This window comes from Dermacentor albipictus, chromosome 4, assembly GCF_038994185.2.
Source record: "Dermacentor albipictus isolate Rhodes 1998 colony chromosome 4, USDA_Dalb.pri_finalv2, whole genome shotgun sequence".
Lineage (NCBI taxonomy): Eukaryota > Metazoa > Arthropoda > Arachnida > Ixodida > Ixodidae > Dermacentor > Dermacentor albipictus.
Window position 1 is genome coordinate 159,286,217 of NC_091824.1, and position 24,305 is coordinate 159,310,521.

A 24,305-nucleotide genomic window follows, 5' to 3' on the forward strand; every position below is an offset into this window, starting at 1 on the left:
CTGGCTTATTTACGTCTCGCATGGAATTGAGAGGGAGTTAAGTTCGTGTTGAAAGTTAAGAAAACACGTAGTAAGCTCGGTTTACGTTTCTTCATTTAAGAAGTGTTTCTAACAAAATATAAATCACGTACACATATACCAACAAGGTCACTTTACTTGTGCAACGAAGTGTACAACTAACCTAAACTCCTAGTTTCTTCATTTCTTTGTCATAAATTTATATTATATCTGTGAGATGCAGCGGGGATATGTTTAAGATATTTTTAACTTGTAAAGCTTCAAAATGAGTTTTTTTTATGTAAATTTTGCGGACATTTGAAATCGGTTTGATTTACCGAACTTCCCTTTCCATACGGGCTTATTTTTGCGATAGGCCACTCCCACCATGAATAAATGCAGTGGAAGCATAAGGTGTAAAATCTTTCAACCACTCATTTTCTTTTACAAAATTGTGGTGTGTAAGTCCTGCTAAAAATCGCTTTTCGTGCGCTGTCTGAACCACCAGTAAAGGTCTACAGCTAAAACTGTAGATCGGAAAAAGCGGTTGTTCAGAAGGAAAACTGAAGTCAATTCAGCCGTTGATTCACTTTTCTTTTCATCCCAAAAACACATAGAAACGAAGGACAGGAGGCAGCTCATTTGCAGCCTATAAACACTCTTGCATGCCTTTCAATGACAAAAGCTGTACTTCAACGCAGCAGCCATGTTCAATATATTATATTTGCTTGTTTAATGCTTTTTTACCTTTGCTTACATTAGAATATACTTGCAAAGTAGGAACGTATAGCTTATATAGCTTCGTACACGCTAAGGTCAAAAACAGCTCGGTTGAAAAAAAAAAAAGCGTGAGCAGACCTCAAATCTTTCCCAGCATTGCTGGTAGTATTTACAGTAATCAGTCAAACATTTAGTATTGGTAACAGTAATAGGAAGATTGCCAAAGAACCACCATTTAAACAAATTAGGTAATGACTATGCCCTGAGAGGATCAGGAAGTGGTACACGTTATCTCTACAGGGGAAGGTTCCCCAAAAAAGTGCCAGTTTATAAACAGAACTATAAATATATTTGCAATGGGCTGTGAAATACACTGCATTGGAAGGCTCTGCATTAACTTTGACTGCGTGACTTCTTTAACATGTAGCCGACACCAAGTACGCGATTGTTCTTGCAATCCGCGCCTATGGTAATGCAGTAGGCCACCTCGTTCGCAGCTGTAGAATGCTATGGACGCTGAGCCATCGTGGCGGGTCATATAAAAAATATTGTATGAAAATGGCGTATAAGAAGCTATCTAAAAGACACGAAGAACTCGAGAGCGTCAAGGAGGTGTTGCATGTCACAGCATGTAAAAAGGTGATCAGAGAAGTGATCAATACTAAACTCTTAGTTAAGTATAAGTTCTTCGCTGCTTCTCAGAAAGCTCTCTGCATCAAGCAGCGATCGGTGGCTTACAAATATATTGCCATATTTACTGCGAATCACAGCGAGCTAGAAAAAAATAGGACCTCGGTCTAATTAAGCATTACGCATTCAATGTCCAGGATACTGCTGTAGGACAGAACAGCAGTGTGTACATGTGGAACATCCCTGTGAACAGAAGCATGACGTGTTTCTGCATGGAATTTTCGAGGCGCAACATAAAAAACACTGTGACGATCTCGTATTTTCAAATACTGACACTGGTCAGTGGTTCCACAACGAAGCTTCCGTCATGTCCACATAAAACACATCTGCAAGATGCATTTCATGCATATTTACAAAAGCAATTAAACGTTATTTCGCTCTCGCCTGCCTGTAAAACTAGACGTGTATGCTATGAAATATCTATAATCGAGGTCATAGAAAACTACGCATATACTATTTCGGGATTCTGTGTAAAGGTGAGGGCGCACATGGCCCACTTTGTGGCCGACATCGTGTGGTGTGTCTCGCATACCAATACTTCAGTATCATACTTTTGATACACTGTCATAATACACTCGTCTCCTGTAAATCTATAAAAGAACTATAACAAAGTCTCATTGGTCGACGGCCGCGGACCATTCATTATCGAGTACCGGGAAGAACCTTCGCGCCGATTCACGATAGACCCCACGAGGAAGAGGTCCTTGAATGTTTCTCTGAACTGCCTGCTCATTCCGCAGTAGATGGCAAAGTTTACGGGGTAGCTTAACATGATAAAAAAGTTGCTGAACAAGATAACTATGTTTAGCGAGTCGTATGACACGGTACGAACACGAATGGTGTTTATAAGAACATGGAGAAGAACTGTGACAGCCAGTGGTATTTCGACCAAAAGGAACACTGTGACAACAATAATTAACATCATCGTGGTACAGTTGCTGTCCCTGAGCCTCTTGCATTCGCTCTTGCGCCGGCGCTCTTGGAATAGTCTCAGCCGCTTGTCCTGGGCGCGCTTGAGGGCCTTGAACAGAAGCAGATTGAGCACCACCAGCGCGGTGCACGGACCCGTGTTTACGAAGACCACCTTGAACGTGTAGTAAGCGATATAGTAGGCGTGCCCGGCGAACACGGTCTGGACCCACGATGCGGTGCGCATGCTGCAGCCCCACAGCACCCGACCGTGCCACCTGAACTGGACGTCCTCGAAGGTTCGGTCGAAGAAGCGTGGCAACTGATGGGCAAAAGCCAAGGCCAGGATCCAGCACATGACGCGGGTCACGTTCGGCACCGTGCACCAGTCCCGCGCTCGAGCTGGTCGACAGACGTAGATGTAACGCTGACCGGCTAAAAGCAGCGTCAGCCAGATGGAGGAGGTGTGGAAGAAGTTGGGAATCACTTCGTGCATGCTGTTGTACGCGTAGCAGGCGGAAGCCGGCGTGAGCAGGGTCTTGTAGTTTCCCAGCGAGTAGATGTAGAAGTACCATGGGGACGGGACCAGCAACGTCATCATGTCACAAATGGCCATTCCGAGAAGCACAATGTTGGTGGGCGTGCGCATGTGCCGTTGCGAGAGCACGACCACGACAAGCGTGTTGGCGATGATGGTGACGACAAGGAGCAGTGGCATAGCATAGCCGAGAAGCGGGAGCGTGAATTGTATGGGAGCTTCTCGGCTCGTGATATTTAGAAGGCCCGTCAAGCTCTCGGCGAGCGGAACTGCAGCGGCGGCGGCGACTTCTGGATGAGCGCCACTCGCCGACGTGTTGGCGTCGTCTTGCAAGAAGTCGTTCGATTTAGGTCCTGTAATGAAAAAAAAAACTGAGCTTTAATCATTGTTCCCTTTATGATTAAAGCTCCAAAGCTTGCACGAGCATTTATTCATTTCCAAAGCAGTGAAAAAAGAACAATCGTACGACACATCTATAAATGGTGTACCTATATGCAAGAAGGCAAAATTGAGGACGCTTAAGCTTCGCCATTAGGAGTGAAACCCGACAGCATTCAAAGATTCATGACTGCTTCTCACGCTTCCCGATTCCCGACAAGTGCAGCTTATGTAATCATAATGGTTACCAGGAAACGCTGGCGGCTAACGTAATGCGCAAAGGTGAACTTTCTGCTAGAAACGCGGCCTCTTGCGTGGGCCGATCCCGGAAGTAATGCACAGCCGCGCCAAACGTCAAGCGGCAGCTGGAAAAGCGGTTAGTGTCTGAGTTACCGCGTAACAGAATTATGTTTTCTAGTTATATTCAAATTGCACTCCCACGCTATGATGCCTGTAGGTTGCGTGTAAGTCGCACTTATCGAATTTTCTGACGCATTTTACTTTAATTATTTCAATTAGTTCAGCAATGCCTGTGTGTCACATGGAGGACCTGCGTGGTTCGGGATGCGTGGTTCGGGATGCGTGGTTCGGGATGATTTTTCTCTCACGTAAAACGCCGCCGACACTGGATTTTCTGTGACACGGGACCCTTAACGCTCTCGTGTTAATAGGCACAGATCCGCACGTTTGTTCCTTTTTTTATGCACATGCGATTTTCAACTAATTCAGTCCAAATTTAAGACCACGCTAAGCCAAATCGCCAAAAAAAGTTGGGAAACAAGCTACAAGAAACATGAAGCATTAAAAAAATAGAATCTGTCTGAGCGTCACGTCGGCTCTGCATTCCCGAAGTGCTGGAAGCATCCATGCTATTGGGCTATTCGCGTTGATATCTGAAGGGCTTCACTCACATTTCTAGGCAGCCCTGAAACCCTCGAGTAACCAGGTCGTCTTAAACATCCATTGATTCGTTCTGAATTCTCTCAATTCTAAACTATATTGCAAGTGAATTTACAGCGCATTACTAAACACAAGAAGCCAGGCGATGCATTTTTATGCGTTTGATTGTCACACTTCAAATAGCAAAAGAAGAGGAAAGCAAAAATATTGACTGTGCAAGCTTTTGTTGGTTTCTGGGAAGTATATCTGCGCTGCTAATAAAAATATTCCATTCACCATTCAACGCCATTATTGAAAAGGCTTGTTTTATTCGCGCTTTCGTATTTCAAGGCCTGTTATATATTCCTATGTGTTGAAAGAAATCGACTACATCTTTTACTTAGTCCCAACTTCATGGCAAATGATGCAATTGACTATTCTAAATGTAAACTTGTATATAGTACAGGTGGTGGTTGGAATAATTTCTGCATCTGTATTTCAATATTGTTTGGTTTGCTGACCTACTTTTTACAAGAACCTTCAAAATGTTTCTTACAGTAATAGTGTTCGGTCACGGCGTACGCTACTTCTTAGTGCATTACCACGTTCTTCCTCCCCAGATGGCAGCTAGAAAGAGGAGAGGCCGTACTCGTTTGCACTGAGTAAAACAATTTCATAATCATTCTTGTTCCCGCGCAGAACTATGTGCACCTTTACAGTCCTCACGTGGGTATTTAGTATAAGTTCACGTACGAAGGCGCATCATAGTGAATTCGAACTTGCTGTTTTGCTGTTATGTAAAATAAAAAAAGAATTGGGCTGTGTTTTTGTCCTACTTACCTTAAAGGCGTAATACATCTTCATGTGCCGAGGATGTGTGATTCTTCATTTGATTATTTGCACCTGATGTGCCTGATAATGAATAAGTTATGAGGAAATGTTGCCATCTAGTCTCATATCCGCATGCCCATTTGGACCAAGAATATAGCCTTAACTATTATGGGCATAAATATACGAAACACCAGTGGCATCCCTATCGTGATTCTCTTTGAGTTATTTCAATTTTTTTTCGTGACAGGATTAAAGCACAGAATTTTTCGTGCATTTGACACGTTCCCACATATGTGCAACAAGAATGCCACAAAAATGAAATTCAAAATTTTGTGTTATTGGACAATGCCAGACATATTCGGATCATGCGTAAATTAATTGCTCGAGGTTAAGCGCACACAATGACAGTGCATTTGCTCGGTGATTCTAGCAGCAGAAGCTTCTCTTTTTATTTATTTCTTTTTCTTTTTTATACGCGTTTGTAGCTCAGCTATAGTCTACAATCTGTATGCGTCCATGGTTTTATGATATGAAGGATGAATATGATATGAAGTTAATGAGAATGAAATTAAGCTTACCTGATGATTATCTTCGAGGCTCTGTCTTGCAAAGTCTTGGATATAAACTGGTAGTTTTTGACAGCGGCGTCCGCTCATTGCTCATCCTATCGAAGACGCCGCGAGGCCTGAACCACTGCTGCCGCCTACCCGAAGCAAATGCAGTGCCAAGCTTTCGGGGCACCCTGAAAATGCTGGCACCTAGTATATATGAAGCACTGAGATGCATTTCTCCGAAATCGCTGAGCTCCACAGCTGCACACAAACCGCGTCGTTAACTGCAGGTACCCGCAAACGCGTGATGCCGAAAGAAATACAGAAATAAACGCGGTTCAAGCTACCACCTGACACCAAAATTAAGCACCCATTTCTACCACGGTAAAAATAGTTTTTTTCGTTGTGCCCATTAAAACCTTAGCAGTCACGAATCTGCCTTGATGGTGAGATCAGTTCTCCTTCTATGGTTTGCTGTTTGTAAAATTCTAATGACTTAGTACAGTCTGTATACTCGTCTAAGGAAGCAGCAGGCCTTCAGAGCGCACACCGAAAGTGACCAAGGGTTTAACAAGATTTAAGCCTGCAGCCAGCCTGTATTTTTCTTTTTTTATACGTCAGGCCATGGTTATTGGAGACGTTGCTGGAATATATATATATATATATATATATATATATATATATATATATATATATATATATATATATATATATATATATATATATATATATTACACTGTGGTTATCAATGTCTCCATACTGCACGGCGGATTATGAGGGATGCTGTAGTGGAGGTCTACGAAATACTTTCCACCGCCTGTGGGTGTTTAAGTGCACCCAATTCGCGCTACACGAGCATTTGTTTATTCGCGCGCCACGATTGAACCCACGACCTCGTGTCATAGCCGCTGAGCTACTAAGGCTAGTAAGCGTTTGTAAAATACGCTGGCTCATACATTGACTAAGCTTCATATTCGCCGCTCAATTTATTGGACAGCATTCATCGGCAGAAGGCTTTTAAATCTCTGGCCCACATGTACTTCGAGAAAAACGCTGAGGTGCAACGGCTGCAGTCATAAACATGTTTACGCGCATTTTTATTGCAACAGAGGTGGATATTCCGGGGGTGCGCATATCTTCCAGAAAGCTGGCGAGCCTTTTTTTGCGAGCCCCTTAAAGCAATCCGATTGTGTGGCTTCCGGCGGAAACAAGAGTGGGCTTCGCTGCATGTTTCCGGGCTCAGCCACGCGCCCTTCTTGTGTGACAGGCCGCATTCTTTGGAGGCACTTCCTCGAAAGTATTCAGTGCCCCCGTACACGCATCGTCCTCGCTATACGTGAAAGCGGATATGCGCACAGCACGTAAAAAGCAAAGAAAGAAGGCTGTGCATTCGAGTGTGTGCGTGTAGGCGCCAGACAGCAGCATCCGCGTGTGATGTCTCGTACCTGAAAGGGATATCGGATGTATGCGGCGTTTATGCTTTGTGCGGCTGAGACTGCTCGGGACAGCTCTCGTGCTACGGAACGCAGCCGCATCTCGCTTCCGTCTAGGAAGGGACGAGGACCAATGGAGGGGCGAAATAAAAGACTCGCGTTCGAGGGGCTTTGGCGAAGATACTCGAGCTCTGCTCGTGCACGTACAAGGCCCGTTGCAGCGAGCCGCTCCTCTCGCTTTTCACGCACGATAAACAAAGGAGGACGGAAGAAGCTCGTGGCTTCGGGAATGTGCAAACGCAGCCCGCCTCTCCGGGCCACTGGAAACGTCTCGCGCGGCGAGACGCCCGAATGCACGCCCACTCTGCAGCCAGGCACGTCCACACACTCGCATGCACCACGCGCCTGTTTCTCGGTGCCGGTAGTCAGGGGAGATAGTCTGGATTGTCTAATTGTTGTTGCTCTCAAGCATTATCTAAAATTTCTCTTGGCGAGAACATTCTATTTGAGGACCTTTTTGAAAGCAAACTAGGGGGGTCTACAGTTCTGTTTTTAGTACTCCTGATAGCTGCCTTGCTTGTGGCACGCTCGGGAAGATTCAGTGAAACGAGATCGATGAACGCACCAAATTTTTGCCTGTTACGCACGTGCGTTGCTTCTAGGCTCCTTCCTTATTCTTGCTTTAGTTCAGGCTCTTCGCTTTTTTGTATAGTCCGTTCCATCTATCACTCTTTATATTCTGGAAAGGCCTATACTCTACGATTATATAGGTTAGTGCAAGGAATGTGAGGGTAAGTAGTGCCATGTGATTGCTTGCTTCAGGGTAGTTTCAGCATCGATTTGGCTCCCAGCTGCGGTAATATGAAGCGCAGGTGACAGGCTTGAAAAAAAAAACTGCAGGAATTAAATTGCATCTGCATACTGTGCGAACAACAAAAAAGAATATGCGCTTATTCTGGCAATATTGAGAGTACGGAACAACCAACTTTTTCGGTCTAGGTGAAAGTCGGATATCTGGGAAAGATGGGGAATATGTATTGTTTTTATTGAAATGTTAAGACACTGTCATTGACGACAGAAGTTTAAAGGCGTCGTGAGATTGCAAGGTTTGCAAAGATAGAATATGTTCGGGTCGCGCAAGATAGAGGTAGGGGGGGGGGGGGGGAGGTTCCTCGCAGGCTCCTCGCAGAGGATCAAAATATGCTGGCAATGATGAGAAAATTGGTAGCAAAAAAAAGTAATGCTGATAAATAGGCGTGCTTGACGACTACAAGGAAGAACACACGATTTACGGTAAGTAGTACAAAAATGGGATTCCATACAGGAACCAATTCATCAATTAAAAATGCAATGTCATGCGATCGCACCGATGATTGCATGGAATGGTTCTGATATTTTGTGAGTTTGTTTATGTCATGGCAGACCGTCCTTCTTGATTTTGCATGTGAAATAATTTTTAGGAAGTACAAATTGTAGTTGCTTGGAAACTGCAGAGTCGAGGAGACGAAACGTATCGAGGAATTAAATATTATTTTTTGAACTGGTCATGTTGCCTTATAACTTAAGGTCTGGCTTAAGCGTATTTACTTGCACTGTGAACGTTATAAAAAATCTATCAATTTAATTTGCCTGATATGTAAACGCAGCAACTAAATGACCGCACAAATTGTAGGGCCCCAATGGTGACCATTCAACAAGCCGGCTATCTCTCGCACTGCTTGACCGATGAAAATCGAACTTCACCAAACCACATCGAACCAAGCAGAACACAAACGGACTGATCAAGTGATGTAGCTTTGAGAACAATGTGGTCATCATATCCTTTATTAATAACCCGTGTCTTTTCTATGAAAATAAAAAAAAGAGATGTAGTCACCCTATGGAGGAATGGTGTCGGCAACTTCTTTTCCCTCATAGCAGTAAAAATATATAGAATATATATCTGTAGTGAGAAAAGAAACAACGTGCTAAGGCTAAAAATGCACAGTACAAAGGCCTATGAACACACCAACTCATCAAGTCTTAATTTTCTTTCTGTACTCCTCTTCCCAGCCCGAGAGCATTATGATCCGCAAGCGTGTCATTCTTTTGCTATACCAGTCTGGAACAGTGACCTTCTAGAAAAAAAAAAGCGATTCTAGCAGAAACCATTTCTCGTCTGTTGCCGGGCGTACACCACCGCTTCACACGCCAATCGGCAAGAACGCGATCGATGTGCCGTTAATGAGGCTGCAATTTTTAATCTCCTTAATGGGCCAGAGAGTGAACTGCAATTTCTTTACTGTACCTTGGCACACGCGGTGCCAAGTATCTGCGCAGATAGCTGAAACCTGTAGGAATATGCCTGTCGTAAAACGAAGGCCGAGAAGGTGGGTCAATATCGTCTTCCAGAATGACGGTGACGTCCGTGCGAAAAGTGGTTCCTCTGGAAGCTGGAGGGAATGGCGCGTCGTAAAAGTTTCTTATGCCCGGAGGAAGGGCCGAAAATAAAAGTTGCAGCATCGCGCACTACGCGGCCAATGAGTCAAGCCTACTCCGAGACATCGCCGGTAGCAGTGCAATATAGACGGACAGCTCTACCGACTTATAAAGTGCAAAATGAAGCAAGATCTGCCCCACATTCTTTATACAACTCCAGAAAAAAAAAATCTGCGGAAATGTGGTTCAGCCGGCGGGAAAGAACAACAAAAGTACAATGCTGCGTCTGGTGCTTCTACGCAATTACAGCTGTTTACGGCTCGAGGCGCGCAATTCACGTACTGCCTGCGTGCGACAATTTTCTCGGGCTCGAAACCTTGTCTTCTGTTTTGCTATACTTCGAAATACTTCGGACGACGTCAGATGGCGCTCATTCCGCAGTCAAGGTGGCAATATGTTCGCCACACAGTGATCAAATAAAGAACTGATAGCTAGCAAAGCCTAACTGTTGAAATTTCATAGTGATAATAAGCACATGGATCCTTTAAGAGGGCCGATTGAGGACTGTTTATTTTTTTTGCCGTTTTTCTGGATACATATTTCTGCGACCTTGAGGAGATTTTTAGTGGTTTCATACGTTGGTAAAGCGCTCGTTTGCAGATTGCTATACAACTTGACAGCGATACACTCCAGGAACCTGTAACATATTTGGCAGCGAACGCTGTGAACAGAAAGGACACGTTCGCATGGCTGGGAGCCACATTCGTAAATTTAAGTTGACCAAGTTATGCGAAATATTGCGCGTAAAGGCATTTTTTCATGAGACTTCCATTCGAACAGCTTGACAAGTAGGCGCGGAGTTCCTCTTGAAGCTTATTTGCACGATTGTAGCAGCAAGCCAAGCCCAGCCAGTCACCGTACCATTTCTTATAAAAAAAACTGAAGGTATAAATGGAAGGTTCCGTTCATTTCTATTTCACAGAACTTACACGTTGCTTATCAAAAACACAGAAAACGGATGCAAGAATACCTTAGAAGAAGAGAGCGTTTTCTGCAAATTTCACCTGACAAGCGGAAATGATGTATACGGCCGTGTACATTATAAGTAAGGCGTTTATGCGAAGAAACACAGCAATCAGCAATTTTGTCTTCAGACTACAGTTTGTCATTTAAAGGAAGTGGTCCGTATGATAATACTTCCCAGAGAGCATAAGTAGGCTGACAGGATTATTAGAACAGAAGTTTTATTCACATAAACGTAATTAGGATACTTATGAGTCAGCTTACTTCAGAGACTTTTTGGCCTAATGAGTAACCAAATTGGTGCCAGCGGTGTAGGATATAATGTTAATGAATATCACCTAGTATGTCTAAAATAGCACAACGAATGACGCATTCTCGCTCGAAAACAGCTTTGCCTCCTATGGAGTCGCATAATCCACTTGTCGTCTGATACATGCTTCATACGTCGCATGGTCGCGAGTAGGATAAGTGACTGTAAGGCTGAGTGAATCAAAGATCTCACTCTTCACCTCGACAAATATTTGCACTCCATCTTTCAAGCAAAGAGAGCGCCGGTGTTCGCATTTGCTCATTTTCTCAACCATCTGCAGTCTTTCCATGTATATCACACAGCTACGATGCAATGCCTTCGGCGCAGCTTTGTGGACTCCCATCGCATGCGCGGTGCGTGCGTCCATCTTTCAACGGAAAGCGCTATTCAAGCAAACTGTGTTATCAAAGAGGCTTATCCCTACCGTCTGAAAACCACCGAAAATTTCAAATATCAGATCTTAAATACGCAGAACCTAATCGTCCAAATATTTTCTTTGCTTTCCGGTCGTTTGTATGTCACCGAGTTGAAGAACGTGGGCTTAAAATTTGCCAGAAATGGTCAAAACCAGACGCAGCGTTTTTAATAACGCGAATCTGGCCCGCGCTATGCCTCTCACTCCTGTGCACATGTGGTGCGTGCCGTAAAGCATACCTTTCATCCTATTGGATTGCAAGCGTTCGACAGAAGATGTGCACGTGTCTTAGAATATGTTCTTTCAAAGCCTACTGTTCGAGTGCAGGCAGGAGGGCGCTTTTCGATTTATAATTCCGCCATTTTGGAAGGTTTCTGTGGGTGGAAACCGCGATGAACACTACTGTAATGGGACAGACTTTCAAGCGTTTATTTTAGGCTCTGGTTTAGTGATGCGCCATTATTTTATACAAACGCCGTAATATTGAACGCACGCTAACAGATGCCTAATTTCTTGTTTTCTTGTCGCACTTGTCGCTGGGACACACGAAAACTTCTCCAAAACAAAAATTGCTCCCGCGAACCGGAAAGTTACACGTAACGCTTAGCAGTATACCAGCAACACAAATACGTTGAATCTACCGAGAAGTGCTTCGAATAAACCTTTTCGCATGACGTTTGTTGTTGTCATCGCCGTCACGGTCATCGTCGTTTTGGTTGTTGTTGATCTTCTTCTTATTATTATTAAGGTTGGAGAAATAATTAAGCATAAAATATCTCAGTGTCCTTCCCCTCTGTGAAGAATCATGACCAGCGAAGCTATGTATGTGGGCCCATTAATGGCGAACTGCACCTCCGCCGCGGGTCGGGCCAGCATTGCACCATCTTCGGAATAGGCCCACGTATTGGGAGTTTATTGCATACGACATGAAAATTTACTTGGAGCGTATATGCACATGCACACGAAATTACTTTTCCTTACTTTTTTCTGGTCTAACCATTGCGGTTCTTTTCACATGGAAGCAGCTAATACTCTGCATAGCTCTGAGCAAAGGAGTTCAAATAAAGGAGTTGTTCAGGTCAAGACAAGGGCAAAAAGTTGGTCTTACAAGAGAGCGGTCCTAGGTTAGCACGGACAAGTAAGGAAAGGCTAAGACTTAAAACAGGGGAAATATTGATTAGTAGTTGTAAGAAGAACAACGCAACAAACAGTCATGCAAAAGCTACGCCTCTTCAGTCTGTTATGCATTACGGCTGAGAGTACAAATATACGTGGTGTGTGTTTACTACAGTCGGGAACACGTTTCCGCGATAACATGAGGTATGAAACTGAGTCAGGCCTTGAAATAATATGTAAGTATCTCCAGCACGAACGTTTTCTTTTTTTTTCAATTTTCATTTAATCCATGCCGCAGTCCTCAATATATATACATGACCCTGCATGATGCGTTGCAATATGTGCAGGTGCAAATTTGAAATTATTCTCGCACGAGCGCCTTAATATCACAGATGCAGAAATAAAAGTTCATATATGTAGAGTATCCATATACCTGCTGCTGCTTTGAGAAACAGACTTGCAATATATTACACTCAGTGGAGTATTTTTTCCTCACGTAATGACCGATCTTTCCGAAGAAATTCTCGAAGGGATGCCCGTAAGGCTGAAAGGTCAAGTTCATTACAAAGGATTTGTCCTTTACACCATAGTTTCCGAGGACTCCAAGTGAGCGCCAATTACACGTGTACCCGGTGGAATGATGACCTTTTAGGAACTACTGTAGAATAACAGGCCGACTTCAAATATTCGCCCAGGTGCCGATGAGTTGAACAAAAGCAATGCATTTCTATTCCTTTAACACCACTAAGCTGGGTACCCATGTGCGCGCACTTGTAAGAGCACCTGGTATAGTAACCGATGTTTACCATTTAAATAAATGTAAGTACAATTGCATTGACAGGTTGTGCGTCTCAACTCTACAAGACTCATCGCACCCTACTTACGTCTTGCATTTGCATTTGCAAACCCTGCATTTGCATGTTAAAGAATCGTAGGAGGTAGAAATTATTTCAGAGTAAACCACAACGGTGTGCTTCATAATCATGTCACGGTTTCGGTGCGTAAGATCTCAGAATTTAATGAATTGTTTTGTCATTGTTTTGCCTCTGTTCTTTGAGATATTTCATCTCGTTCTCCCTGTCCTCCTTCCTTCTCTTCTTCCAATTTTGAATTTCCCTGTTTCTGTCCTCTGCTTCCAGAACAGTAGACAGGCATTGTGCCCCCTCCGGTGGCAGTTGCTACCCTACTCCTTGCTTTCGCAGACATGTTTTCAAGCCAAATAAAAGCAACTAATAGGTAGAAGAGCCCACCTTTCCACGTAACACATCTCCAACCCATGGTGGTCAAGGGTATGCGAACGTGAGACTGATATAGCAGAGCCTATATAGCCATCGTTATCGCAGCGTACTAGCAACATCTTCTAGCTATCTACCTGGAACTATCTACTACTGACAAAATACAACTTGTGCATCAACAGCTGCTTCAAATATGGTATTTTCGCAGGAGCCTCGCTGTAGCGTTGCTAAGCCGGTTTCTTTGCCTTCAGCGAGTGCTACAACTTCAGCGTACATCGCTCCTCACCTTAGCTGACGCCTGCTCTCACAGTTTGTTTAAGGCTCAGCCGTCAAGTCTTGCAGTGGCGCATCGCGGATATCGACTAGGCGGCTCTTTAGAACTGTTTATGCATCGCCCCAAGGGCACTGTAACAACTGCTGCCAGCCGGTGCGCATCACCCAAACTTCCGAACGTGTGCATGCAAGCGGATGCGCGTAAGTTGGGCGAGGAAGGAGAACAGGATGTAAGGACGCTTGGCGCCCGCATACGCAGTGGTTGTTCACTTCGCCTCACTTTTGCCTGTTCTAAGATTGCGAGCAGCAAATCGATTGCTATTTCTTTTTTTTCGTCACGTACAGGCAGCGAGCGGATCGGCACATCCTCTCTCGCGCAGCTTGCCTGGTCTCTACGCTGCTGATTATTTATCAGCCGCCGTTGGCCGGTATATGCAGCGCCTCAAAATCGCTTGCAGCGCTTCCACAAAGTGAAGCGACGTGATGCACACATTCCCCGCCGTCCGGTGCGAACAGCACCGGTATCTTCAGGGGGTGATAAAGAAGCACAGTCTTCGCAGCTGCCGGTATGGTTCAATCAAGCCATGTGAAAAAGACGACCAAAGCGTATAATATACACTCTTTAAGTAAACATTTTCAGTAGGCTACGTGTGTAACTACAGTTCCGTGAGGCTTGTTTGTGTCGTCTCAGCTTCGCGAAGATTTTTGCGAAATCTGTGCCTGAATAGTTCGAAAAAAAAAATGACCTAGCGAAACAAGCACGAAGGTTTAGCTCGTCTTCAGCCGTCGTGGTAATTGTATACATAGACCCCCTCAGTACGACAACGAGACTAGAACGCTGCCAAATGTGTCTTCCGCTTGTTGAAGTTAAAGTAAATCTATCCTTTGAGCCAACTGAAACAATATGTGAACCATAGAGCTTGGTAATGTCACTGCTTAAAACGAAGTAATGTTGCCGGTCTAAAATGCTAATTTGAGAGTTCATTTTGGTATGCAAGCTAGAAACTAAGATCTGGCGTTGATGACGTGCACGCAGTTGGTGCCGTTTATATTAGCAAAGAACAGATCCCACTCAGGCACGCTCATTCGCTTGTTTAGAATAATTTAGCCACGCCGGTGTGGCACCCCAAAAAGCACACCGAATTCCGCAGTTAAATATTTTCTAGCAGTGCAGGAAGGAAAGCTATCCTCTCAGGGCTTACTGACTGTGCAAGGTGTTTCACGTAACTTGAACCGAGGATTTAAAAAAAGAAGCATTTAACCTCAGCTTGGTGAAACCAGCGACATATGATTTGCCGTCATGTGACGCTTCTCAATATAATTTTATATGCGGCATAATGAGTTCATTAACTCAGATCAGTTATTCAAAATTTTTGATGTTCACTTCAAGGCGAAGTGTGTATGTTGTAGAGAGCATTTAGAAACGACTGATTCAATTTTTGGTTCCAACGCACATGCTATGTGGTGATTTCTTCCCGCATTTAAAGAAAGCCCGCGAAATATGAATTAAAACCACGCGACTGTGCTCATGCCCTATCGTTTTGCAACGCTCAACCTCACTTGTATTTCTCTCTCTCTCTCTCTCCGTGCTTCGCGCCTTTTGCTCATCCGAGACGACGGCGCTTCCTTTCCGTGTACCACCGTCAAAGATGCTGACGCACTGTGAAGCCATGCCTAGAGCCTCGGCCACGCAATACATTACAGTCCGCGCCCACGGTTCTTTAGCTCGAAGCACAATTGAGAACGCTGCGATACAATAGCGCATGAAAGCAGTCACACTGTATTATTTCATATTTCTCGGGCTTTCTTTAAATGGCGAAATAAATCACCGCGCGACATTTACATTGCCACTAAAAATTGGACCGATCGTTTCTGAATCCCCTATACAGCGTAACGAAACGTACTTGGCACTAAAGCGAATATTCAATATTTAGCATTATTGATCTTAGTTCATTCACTAATTAAGCGGTATTAAAAGGAAATACGAAGTACTCTAAGGAGCGCCACATAAGAGCAAACCATATTTGGTTCCATTCATCTGCGGCTAACCACTTTTATAAATCCTTGATTCAAGTTACGTGAAACCCCTGTTTAAGCAACATGGTTTGTTTAATGCAAGCTTGGAGAGGTGACAGCTCCCCAGAGACAATATGATGCTCATGAAACGAGGGCTTACTGTCAATATCATCATTAGAAGCCTAATTACGGCTCCTTAAAGTGCGAGATTCCTTTTGTGATAGCAGTAAAGTAATACGAAGCAGCATATTGTGCATATTTAGCAACAGCGAGAAAAATTCATAAACTAATTTGCAACCGCTCAAATCAGTTATAGCATCCAATACTACCGCCTGTAATCCCGTTATTTATCTTTGACCACAGCGGATCCGCCCTGTTTTTCACGTAATTGCGTTACTACGCAATACACAGTGCGTATTGTGCGTGGCGTCATGAGGTTTCAGTGGCATTTAGAGCACGCATGTACTCTACGTACAGTAAGTAGTAAAAATTGTTCTCAGACACTATAGGGAAGGTACGTTTGATCATTCCCAGTTCACGAATGTTTCATTCATTCATTCATTCATAACTACGCTCACTACTGTCGTTATAAAATTCTTAGATTGTACTCAAAAGCAAGTCAAGTATAGCCTTTCCCATATGCAACGAAAGGAAGAAGATAAGTGGGCTCCTCACAATAACGCCTGCTGTTGGGGAAAAGCTGCCATTATTCTATCTCTTTTCTTTCGTTCTTTTTATTTTTAATAATTTCTTTTAACTCGCTAGATTAGGTATGAGAAATTTGATTGATTTATGCTTCTCGCAACAAAATGCCTGATGTCGATCAGAAATTATATGTTAAAAATATTTTGTCCACCAGGCATAAAATATAGTGAAACAGTGTAATTTGTTATCGTTATTGTATCATGACTAGGAAGCCCGTAGACTCGCTAGTCGCTTATGTTACGATGGCAATTTAAATAAGGTTAAGCCCAGGATGCGAAGCATACTAGCCTTTATTTTAGTTGTTGAACCACTGTTTAGCCTGGTGAACTGCTGTTGCTTGGCTATATTTGGTTCGGCTAGACGAAGAAACAACTCATGCAGGCGAGCGCACGAGCTGATACCCGGCTATGTAGCTACGCGGCCGAAAGCGAGCGCACGAGTTGAGCCTCCGCTTTTGCAGCTGTTATGACGTCATATGGTAGCTACGCGGCCGCACGCGGCGCAGGAAGGAAGAGCGTGGTTGTGCGGCTAGTATGCTTCGCATAATAACTAGCTCAGCAATTATTATTTGTGGGTCACGGCAAAACCATCAGGTTCTGTTCACTCAACAAGACACACAGACAAAAAATAAAATATCAGGAGAAACACAGCGTACAAAAAGCCTATCTCCACTCGTACGCAAGTGAGTCATGCACTGAGATTCAACAAGCCAGCAGTGACTGCGACACTTTCCTTCTTCTTTCTTTGTCTTTCTTTGAGAGAACAGAGTGTTTTGTGTGCAGCGCATATTGTTCTGTGCTGCGCTGTGAAAAGGAATACCGATACCGGCAATTAGGATGAGCCCAACGTAAGGATAACTAACCAGCTGAGCGACTTTGTTTGGTTTCAACGAATGCATTCTTACCGTTGAACAATACAACACGCACTTCAATCGCTGCGTTTGAAGAAATTCATTTTATGAACCGCAAGTGGAATGGAGGCCGTGAAGATACAACCAAAACAGCTTAAGTACATTATGTCGTTGTATACAAACGTGTTAGGCACTACGCTCCAAGTTAAGGCAGATGTACTCAATAAAATGCCGATTCCCCTGGTAGGATTAAATGCATATTTTTACTGTTTCTTGTCTGCCTGCCATTTATCCAGGTTTTCGCGCTCAGATTACTTCTTTGGTAAAGGCAGGAGAAACCCTACACATTCTCTTCTTTAGAGCAAGCTGGTCAGTTCGTTCGGGTCATTTATGATCAAAGTGCGCTTTGGCGAAAGGTTTTGCCATTTGGTTTTCTGGCCTGCGTGCGTGGACGTGATGGCGAGTGGGCACCTGTATTGTTTATTCAATAGTATGCAGTGCTTAGAGTACTGGCGAGCTTCCCGTGAATTGTATAGCAGAGCTCACATTGAATTTCGCTAACCTCCCTGCAGCGCACGCGCATAACTTATGTGCACTTGTAATGACCGCGCCGATATGCTCACCGCTTTCGTAATCCATTATGATGTCTTCATCCACCTTTGTCATGAAGAAAAGTACCTGCAAAAGAAGAAACGATTACTTGGTGCAAGTTGTTGGCGTCAGTCTGAAAAATAAAACAACGGACAGCGTAGGAAGCGAAGGTAAAATTGCGCTATTGGTATAGTGAAGGTGTATTGTACAGATAATGCAATGATCTTGGGGCTTACTACAATATCCGTCATTGTCAGAAGGAGTGCAGCTAAGGCAGCACGCATGCATAATTATTCACAAGATGGGAAATCTCGCAAGAGTCGGAACGTTCATTAAATCAAACGATTTCGTACGAAATTAAAATTATGTCCTAACCCAAATATATATGGAAAAAGCAGAACTTTCTACATTTTATATTTTATAAATGTCCACCTTACTGAAACGCGAAAACTTACTCATCGTCTTTCGCTAACTTTACTAACCGTTTACAGTATGGCTTTATGGATTGAATAAATCGCCGTTTCTGACATCAATTCACCGTGGACGATACATGTCTGGCATTCATCATTACCGTAGTCGACATTTTACTTGAGCCATCATTAGTTTTCTGTATTTTTGCGGAAGCAGGAAGCCCGCAGTTTTTGCAATTAGGTATGAAGTAGCCTTTCTATAGTTAAAGAGGAAGCAAGTTTAGCTCCTTTTAGTCAAACCGACAGCCCTGCGTGTGGCGGATAATTGAAAAATCGATACATTCAGTTACAAATCACTAGACCATGAATACGATTGCTTACGACTACCATTTAACAAAACGATTTGGAACGTCCAACGTCTCTGCCAATTACTTCGTGTCCGGATCATATATTAAAACGTGAAGGTTCTTGTTTGTTCATTGCGACTCTACCACGATATAAAAGCGTAGCACGCTTCACAACAGCGCTGGTGTTGCCATCTTCTGACTGTGCCATGATGCCGAATGCAATAAAGACTTTCCTTTGTCCAACGCTTTTTCTCAGTGGGAAGAATATTAGAATACGAATGCATAAGAATAAGAACTATGCCATATCTTAAATTGGTGTACATCGGCAAACATTACAGCACGATGCATGTTTGGTACACATTGGTTGTACCAACCATTGCGTCATTTGGCCGCCCGTGCTTCTGTTTGCGGCTTCGTCCAGCTCCCCCAATAACATGGTAGCTGCACTAGTACGTGCTCATCAGACTGACGTTTTCTACCTACCGGCATAGTACAATACTGAAACGCTAACGGACCAACCAGAGAATGAACCGCACCCTCGCGCAAAGCGAGCTGCAATTTATACACGTTCTACAACCGTGGTTACGTGCTCTTTTGCAGCCTCCCAGAGCAAGGTCAAATTCTGTCAATGCAATTCTCGCTAGCTCGTCCCTTAATCTAACTATGTTTTAACTACGCGCAGTTCTTTGCCGAGTAGCTCTCGGACATTGCCTGGTTATGCACCCTTTACGTCTGAAAGAAATCTACTGCCAAGAAGGAACGTGACTCTTGAGCGGAGGCTGCTCGCAGCATTCCTGCAAACAAACAACACTAAGCTTACTTTTCTCCGCTAGTTCCATTGCCTTGGGCCTGTTATTTTTTTGTGTGTGAGCCATATAGATGCCACTATTTTCATGCGTGTAAGCCAGCAGTGTGGTAGTTATATTCACCACGCTTCCCTCGTCACACTTTTGCCTTTTTTTATTTCTAGGGTTTCGTTTGAGTAAGCTTTGTGGGTCACGTTCTGCGTCATTCGAGCTTCAGCCTCTCCAGATTTCCCTTTGTACTCGTTGTCCGCGTCTTCATGTGCAGCGACGTAGGATTCTTGCGGAATCACGCGTGGTTTGCTCGGTGTACTGCACTGGGTTGACTTTTCTAAAAATTGAGGCTGCAGACAACGCGAGCAGCTTGACGTTGGGTTTTTTCTTGAGAGCGAATACAATTGACAAAACAAACATCAACAGAGTGCGTCGTCTTCTCCCCTCGGAGGGGCCAGTCCTCTTTTCTTTAAAGGCGCTCTGCGGCAAAGACGACAAATTTCCTGTCACTACAATGTGCCCTGACACGTGGCTTTGACGCTGTCGAGACATTCCTTGTCTAGGAAGAGGTCCCGTTTTGTGCGAAATTTCGTGAACAAACCACAACTAGAATGGGCGAGCCAAGAGAGAGAGAGAGAGAAAAAAAAACAAGACAAGCGCAGGAAGCCCCATTAGGCACTCACCACTCGAAAATATATGGGCGCTTGTCTTTCGTGGCCTTTCTGGAGGCTCTTTCGTAACGAAATCTCTTAAGTTTTGCTTTTACCCTGTAAAAACTTTGATGGGTTTAACATGCAGAAACGAAGAACCACATTCTCGCCCCTTCGGTGCTCGCTTCAGGTTTGCGCATGGCGGTAAAGGAAAGTGTGCGACGCTTGAAATACAGCTCGCTCTGCAACGGTGGTCTCGAGCGCAAGCTGCCGATGGTAACCATGCGCTTGAATTAAATTTACAGCGTAAATCTAATTTGCAATGAGATGAGTTTTCGGTTCCAAGAACCAAAGCGTACAAAAACTAGCCAAGAGGGCAGGTTCCTGCATATCTGTACTTGAAAAAAACAGTCTCGTCGAGACAAAATTGCCATGACCTATGTTCTAGACTTTTCACAAAGATGCGCTTTGGGTAGTTTTCGGGCATACCGTCTACCATATGGCAATGTTTTCCTATTATGATTTGCTTTATTTACTGTAACAATGTCATTGTAGGCCGAAATACGTAAAGATTAATGAACGTTTCGCATGGGAAATGCCTCTTTGCAATATTGTGGTAAATTCAAAATTTTCTTGATTTTGCTACGCACACCAAATAAATTAGGCTGAATATATCGAGCTGAACATGCAAAAATTTATAGCGCAAGATATATTAAAACAGAAAAACGGAGCGACAGAAGCAAGCGTTGTTTGTCCACTGGAGAATATACCAAAACACAAAAGGATATAATCAAACGTGTCTAGAACAAAGAAAATTTAAAACACTAAGTACATATTACGGGAGGCACAGTAATAAGCGAGCTCCTTTCTATAAGAACTGGGAGTCTGTGTGACTGCTTTCTCTATGTATATTCTCGTTTTAGCTGTAAACGGGAATCCGTACCGACTCGCCTATCTGAATAGATTACAAGTTTCTGTATATAAATGCATGGGCAAGTGCGGCAGGATGCTGTCCTGTTTAAGTAAAAGAAGAAAAAAGGAAAACAAAACCTCATCCCAATAATAGATTTCTCCAATCACATAGAAACTCGGTTCCAGTTCACAAAAACCCTTACGTTAGATCTGTCCGTAAAAGAAGAAGCTGGACCAACTGGCGAAGACGGCTGGTCAATGCTAAATAACCCTTGCGAGCAAAAAGATTTGTGAATATGAGCCTTGATCTCCATAGGTATAACAAAAGATTGGTTTCTGTCCGCAATGGTTGCTTAGTGGCTATGGTGTTGGGATGGTAAGCACGAGCCCGCGGGATCAAATCCCGGCCACGGCAGCCGCCTTTCGGTGAGGGCGAAATGGGAAAACACCCGCCTACTTAGACTTAGGTGCAGGTCAAAGAATTGCAGGTGGTCCAAATTTCCACAGTCCCCCGCTACGGTGTGCCTTATTATCAGATCATGATTTTGTCACGTAAAACCTCGCAATTTAAGATTAATTTCATCAAAAAATGGAAATTTCATACGATTGCATTGTCATGAACACGTTATTTTGCATTCTGCCAGTGAGCGTTTTAAAGGGTTAACTTTTCTTTATTCGTTGCTCAGTTTTGCGCCCTTGAAGCCGTCCACAGTGGCGGGCCAGTCCCGAAGATAATGCGTCCACATGATTGCGTTTACAAGGAGGACAGTGCTGCTCATGGTATGTGCCAATCGGAATGTGCCACTGGGTATGTGACACTGGACAGGTGTCATCGTTGTCACGCCGTCACCATCACGTCATCGTCATCATGCAGTCGTTGTGATGCCATCTCACGCCAAAGTCGCCATCCGATTCTCGTCATGCAGTCGTCTTCAAACCGTCGTCATCAAGCCTTCGTCTTGACGCCATCATCGTCATGCCAACATAGTCATACAGTCCTCGTTATGCGGTCGTGGTCATACATCGTCGCCATGCCATCGTAGTCATAAACTCGTCGTCATCGTAGTCATACCGTCTTAGTCGTTGTGTTATCGTCATCAATTTGTCATGCAGTCGTCGTCATAGAGCCTTCGGCCGCGAATATTGTAGGCTTCGAAACCCAGCGAGCACTCGAGAATCGGAGAGGAATGTAGCAAACTAGAACCCTATAAAACAACATTTACACTGAAATGTCATGAAAGTAGCGGGACATTCAAAGCCCTAAGGGAATTGGTGCGCTCGGCATCGGGAGCAAAAGCGCCTAGCCCACATAACACCTAACGCATAAACATTCGTGTTACACACTCGTAACCGCTCCGATAATTTTTTAACGCGAAGTTTGTAATGACTCAGAAGTGGCCTTGTCGTGGTCACGCGAAAAAAAAAACACAATTGCTTCTAGAGCAGAGCAGCTGCGAGAAAGGGCGCTTTGATGAAATGGCAGCTGCGCAGGCGCCGGAGCGTGAGCCATTAGCAAGGATTCCAGCGGCATAGGCGCGCTCTCACACCACGCGCGACCAATCGGAGCCATTTCGCTTCCGACGAGGGGAGAAAGGGCAGCCAAGGGTTTCGCGTGCACTGTGCCGGCTTCGCTTCTGTTCAGTTTAGTCTCGGAAAACGGAGCGGACGGCCACGCGTTGTGCGTTCCCCCGAAGAACAGCAGTGTTCGACGAGCAGCGGCGAAAACTCGTCCGTGAAAGGGCTCACCGTCGGGGCGCCGATCCAGCCGTTAGAGCCGCCCGAGCCCAGGCAATCCGACGGCAACGAAAAGAAGATCCCGAACTGAGGGCGCGGGAGGCCGAAGCAATCCGGCACCGTTACTTGTGACTTACTTAACCGTGACGAATGCCAGGTGCACGCAGGACAAGCTTCGCTTACCACCCTTTTCCAGTGGGGGAACGGATGACCATATTTTTTATGGATTTATATGATGATATCAGAAATCTCGGCAAATTTTGTCGCATTCTTTTGCAAGAAATTTGATTTTCGAATTACCATACAGAAATTACATGAACAAATTATCAAATACGAACATGCGCACACACTTACGAGATTATCAATGTTACCAAGGTTTCCTTCAGTAAGAGACACATACCAGATTATCACCGTTGCCTATTTATCGTGTGGTGCGAGACGTGTCTACTATATCCAGAAAAATTAATGGTTGTTGTCGCACATTCTTTAGCGAAATAGTCTTGTCTGTAGTCAGAATGTCCGCGCTACGCGAATTCTGTTGTAAATCCTCGGATGTATGTGAGCAGAAGTGATTATTCCGGAATGTACTATGATACAAGTATAAATAGTGGACGGAACTGACTCGTAAGCTCATATTCCACGACCGACGACCGTACTTGCCGATATCGTTGTGATGTTTGTGTTGCTCGCTTTTCTGTGCATTAGTTCGCCTTATAAAGACATGTTCTTGACTCTTGGCAGTGTTTGTCGCTGTACAACGTAACACCCTTTTAACAACAAAGGCTGGGTTCCAGCCGCGCTAACCTCAAGGTTTGTAACGCAGCCCGTCCATGTAAATTATATGACTGCTGCACCCAGTTGTCCAGCCTGAAACCACATGCAAGCGTAAACGATGCAGAAGTCTTATAGCACGGAACAGGGCGGGGTGTCAGAGAAGGCCTACCAGCACGGGGTCGCGATTAATGAACCCACGCGCTTTGGGCTGGATCGCTCCACCTTCCGCACACGTTTTCCCATGGCCAGCGACGACATCGTCACCAAAGAAGGGCACGCCCATTGGAGGGCTCCTTTGACGGTAATGGCGATATTCTTTTCTTTTTCAACCTGCCATGTTTGGCACCTGAGGTGCCAGTGCTACAAGCACGTCCCGTGTGCGTCATTTGATCTCGCACAAGCTCGGCACAGAGTCTGCTTCCCAGAAGGCAGCTTACGCGCCCTGCGATATTTTTACAAGCGAACACGCCTTTTCTTTTTCTTACGCCATAGAACATATGTTCTTTTTGCAGACATCCGTTCATTGTTGGATGATTTGGTCTGGTACGTGAGTGAGACTAGTGGTTCCCGAGAAGAGCAACACCAAATTTATAGTAAACTTTATCTCGTACACACGTATCATGGTAAAGTGAATGTTGTATTGCTCACTTTTCGCACATACATAGGAGAAAAACCGAGCTGTATTCAAGGATGTTTCGCTGCCAAACGTTGGCACCAATAATGTGGTTTTGCATCGAGTGCGCTGTACAGTGCGGACAAAGGTATTGAATAGCCAACATTAAAATGCTGTGGGAGCCGTTCAT

General features: G+C 44.3%; 1 protein-coding gene across 6 annotated transcripts in view; it reads right to left on the reverse strand.

Moving 5' to 3' along the window:
* SPR (Sex peptide receptor) overlaps window positions 1-24,305 on the reverse strand; it is a 221,058-nt gene that overhangs the window by 17,105 nt on the left and 179,648 nt on the right. For 4 of the 6 annotated variants that reach the window (XM_070537750.1, XM_065448890.1, XM_065448889.2 and 1 more), the window contains one exon: window positions 17,911-17,965. In XM_070537750.1, the coding sequence (XP_070393851.1) occupies window positions 17,911-17,953 (43 nt within the window). In that variant the 5' untranslated portion in view covers window positions 17,954-17,965. Of the gene's footprint in view, window positions 1-1,805; window positions 3,208-17,910; window positions 17,966-24,305 lie in introns of those variants that run through there. The other 2 variants (XM_065448886.1, XM_065448887.1) reach the window with 1 other exon arrangement.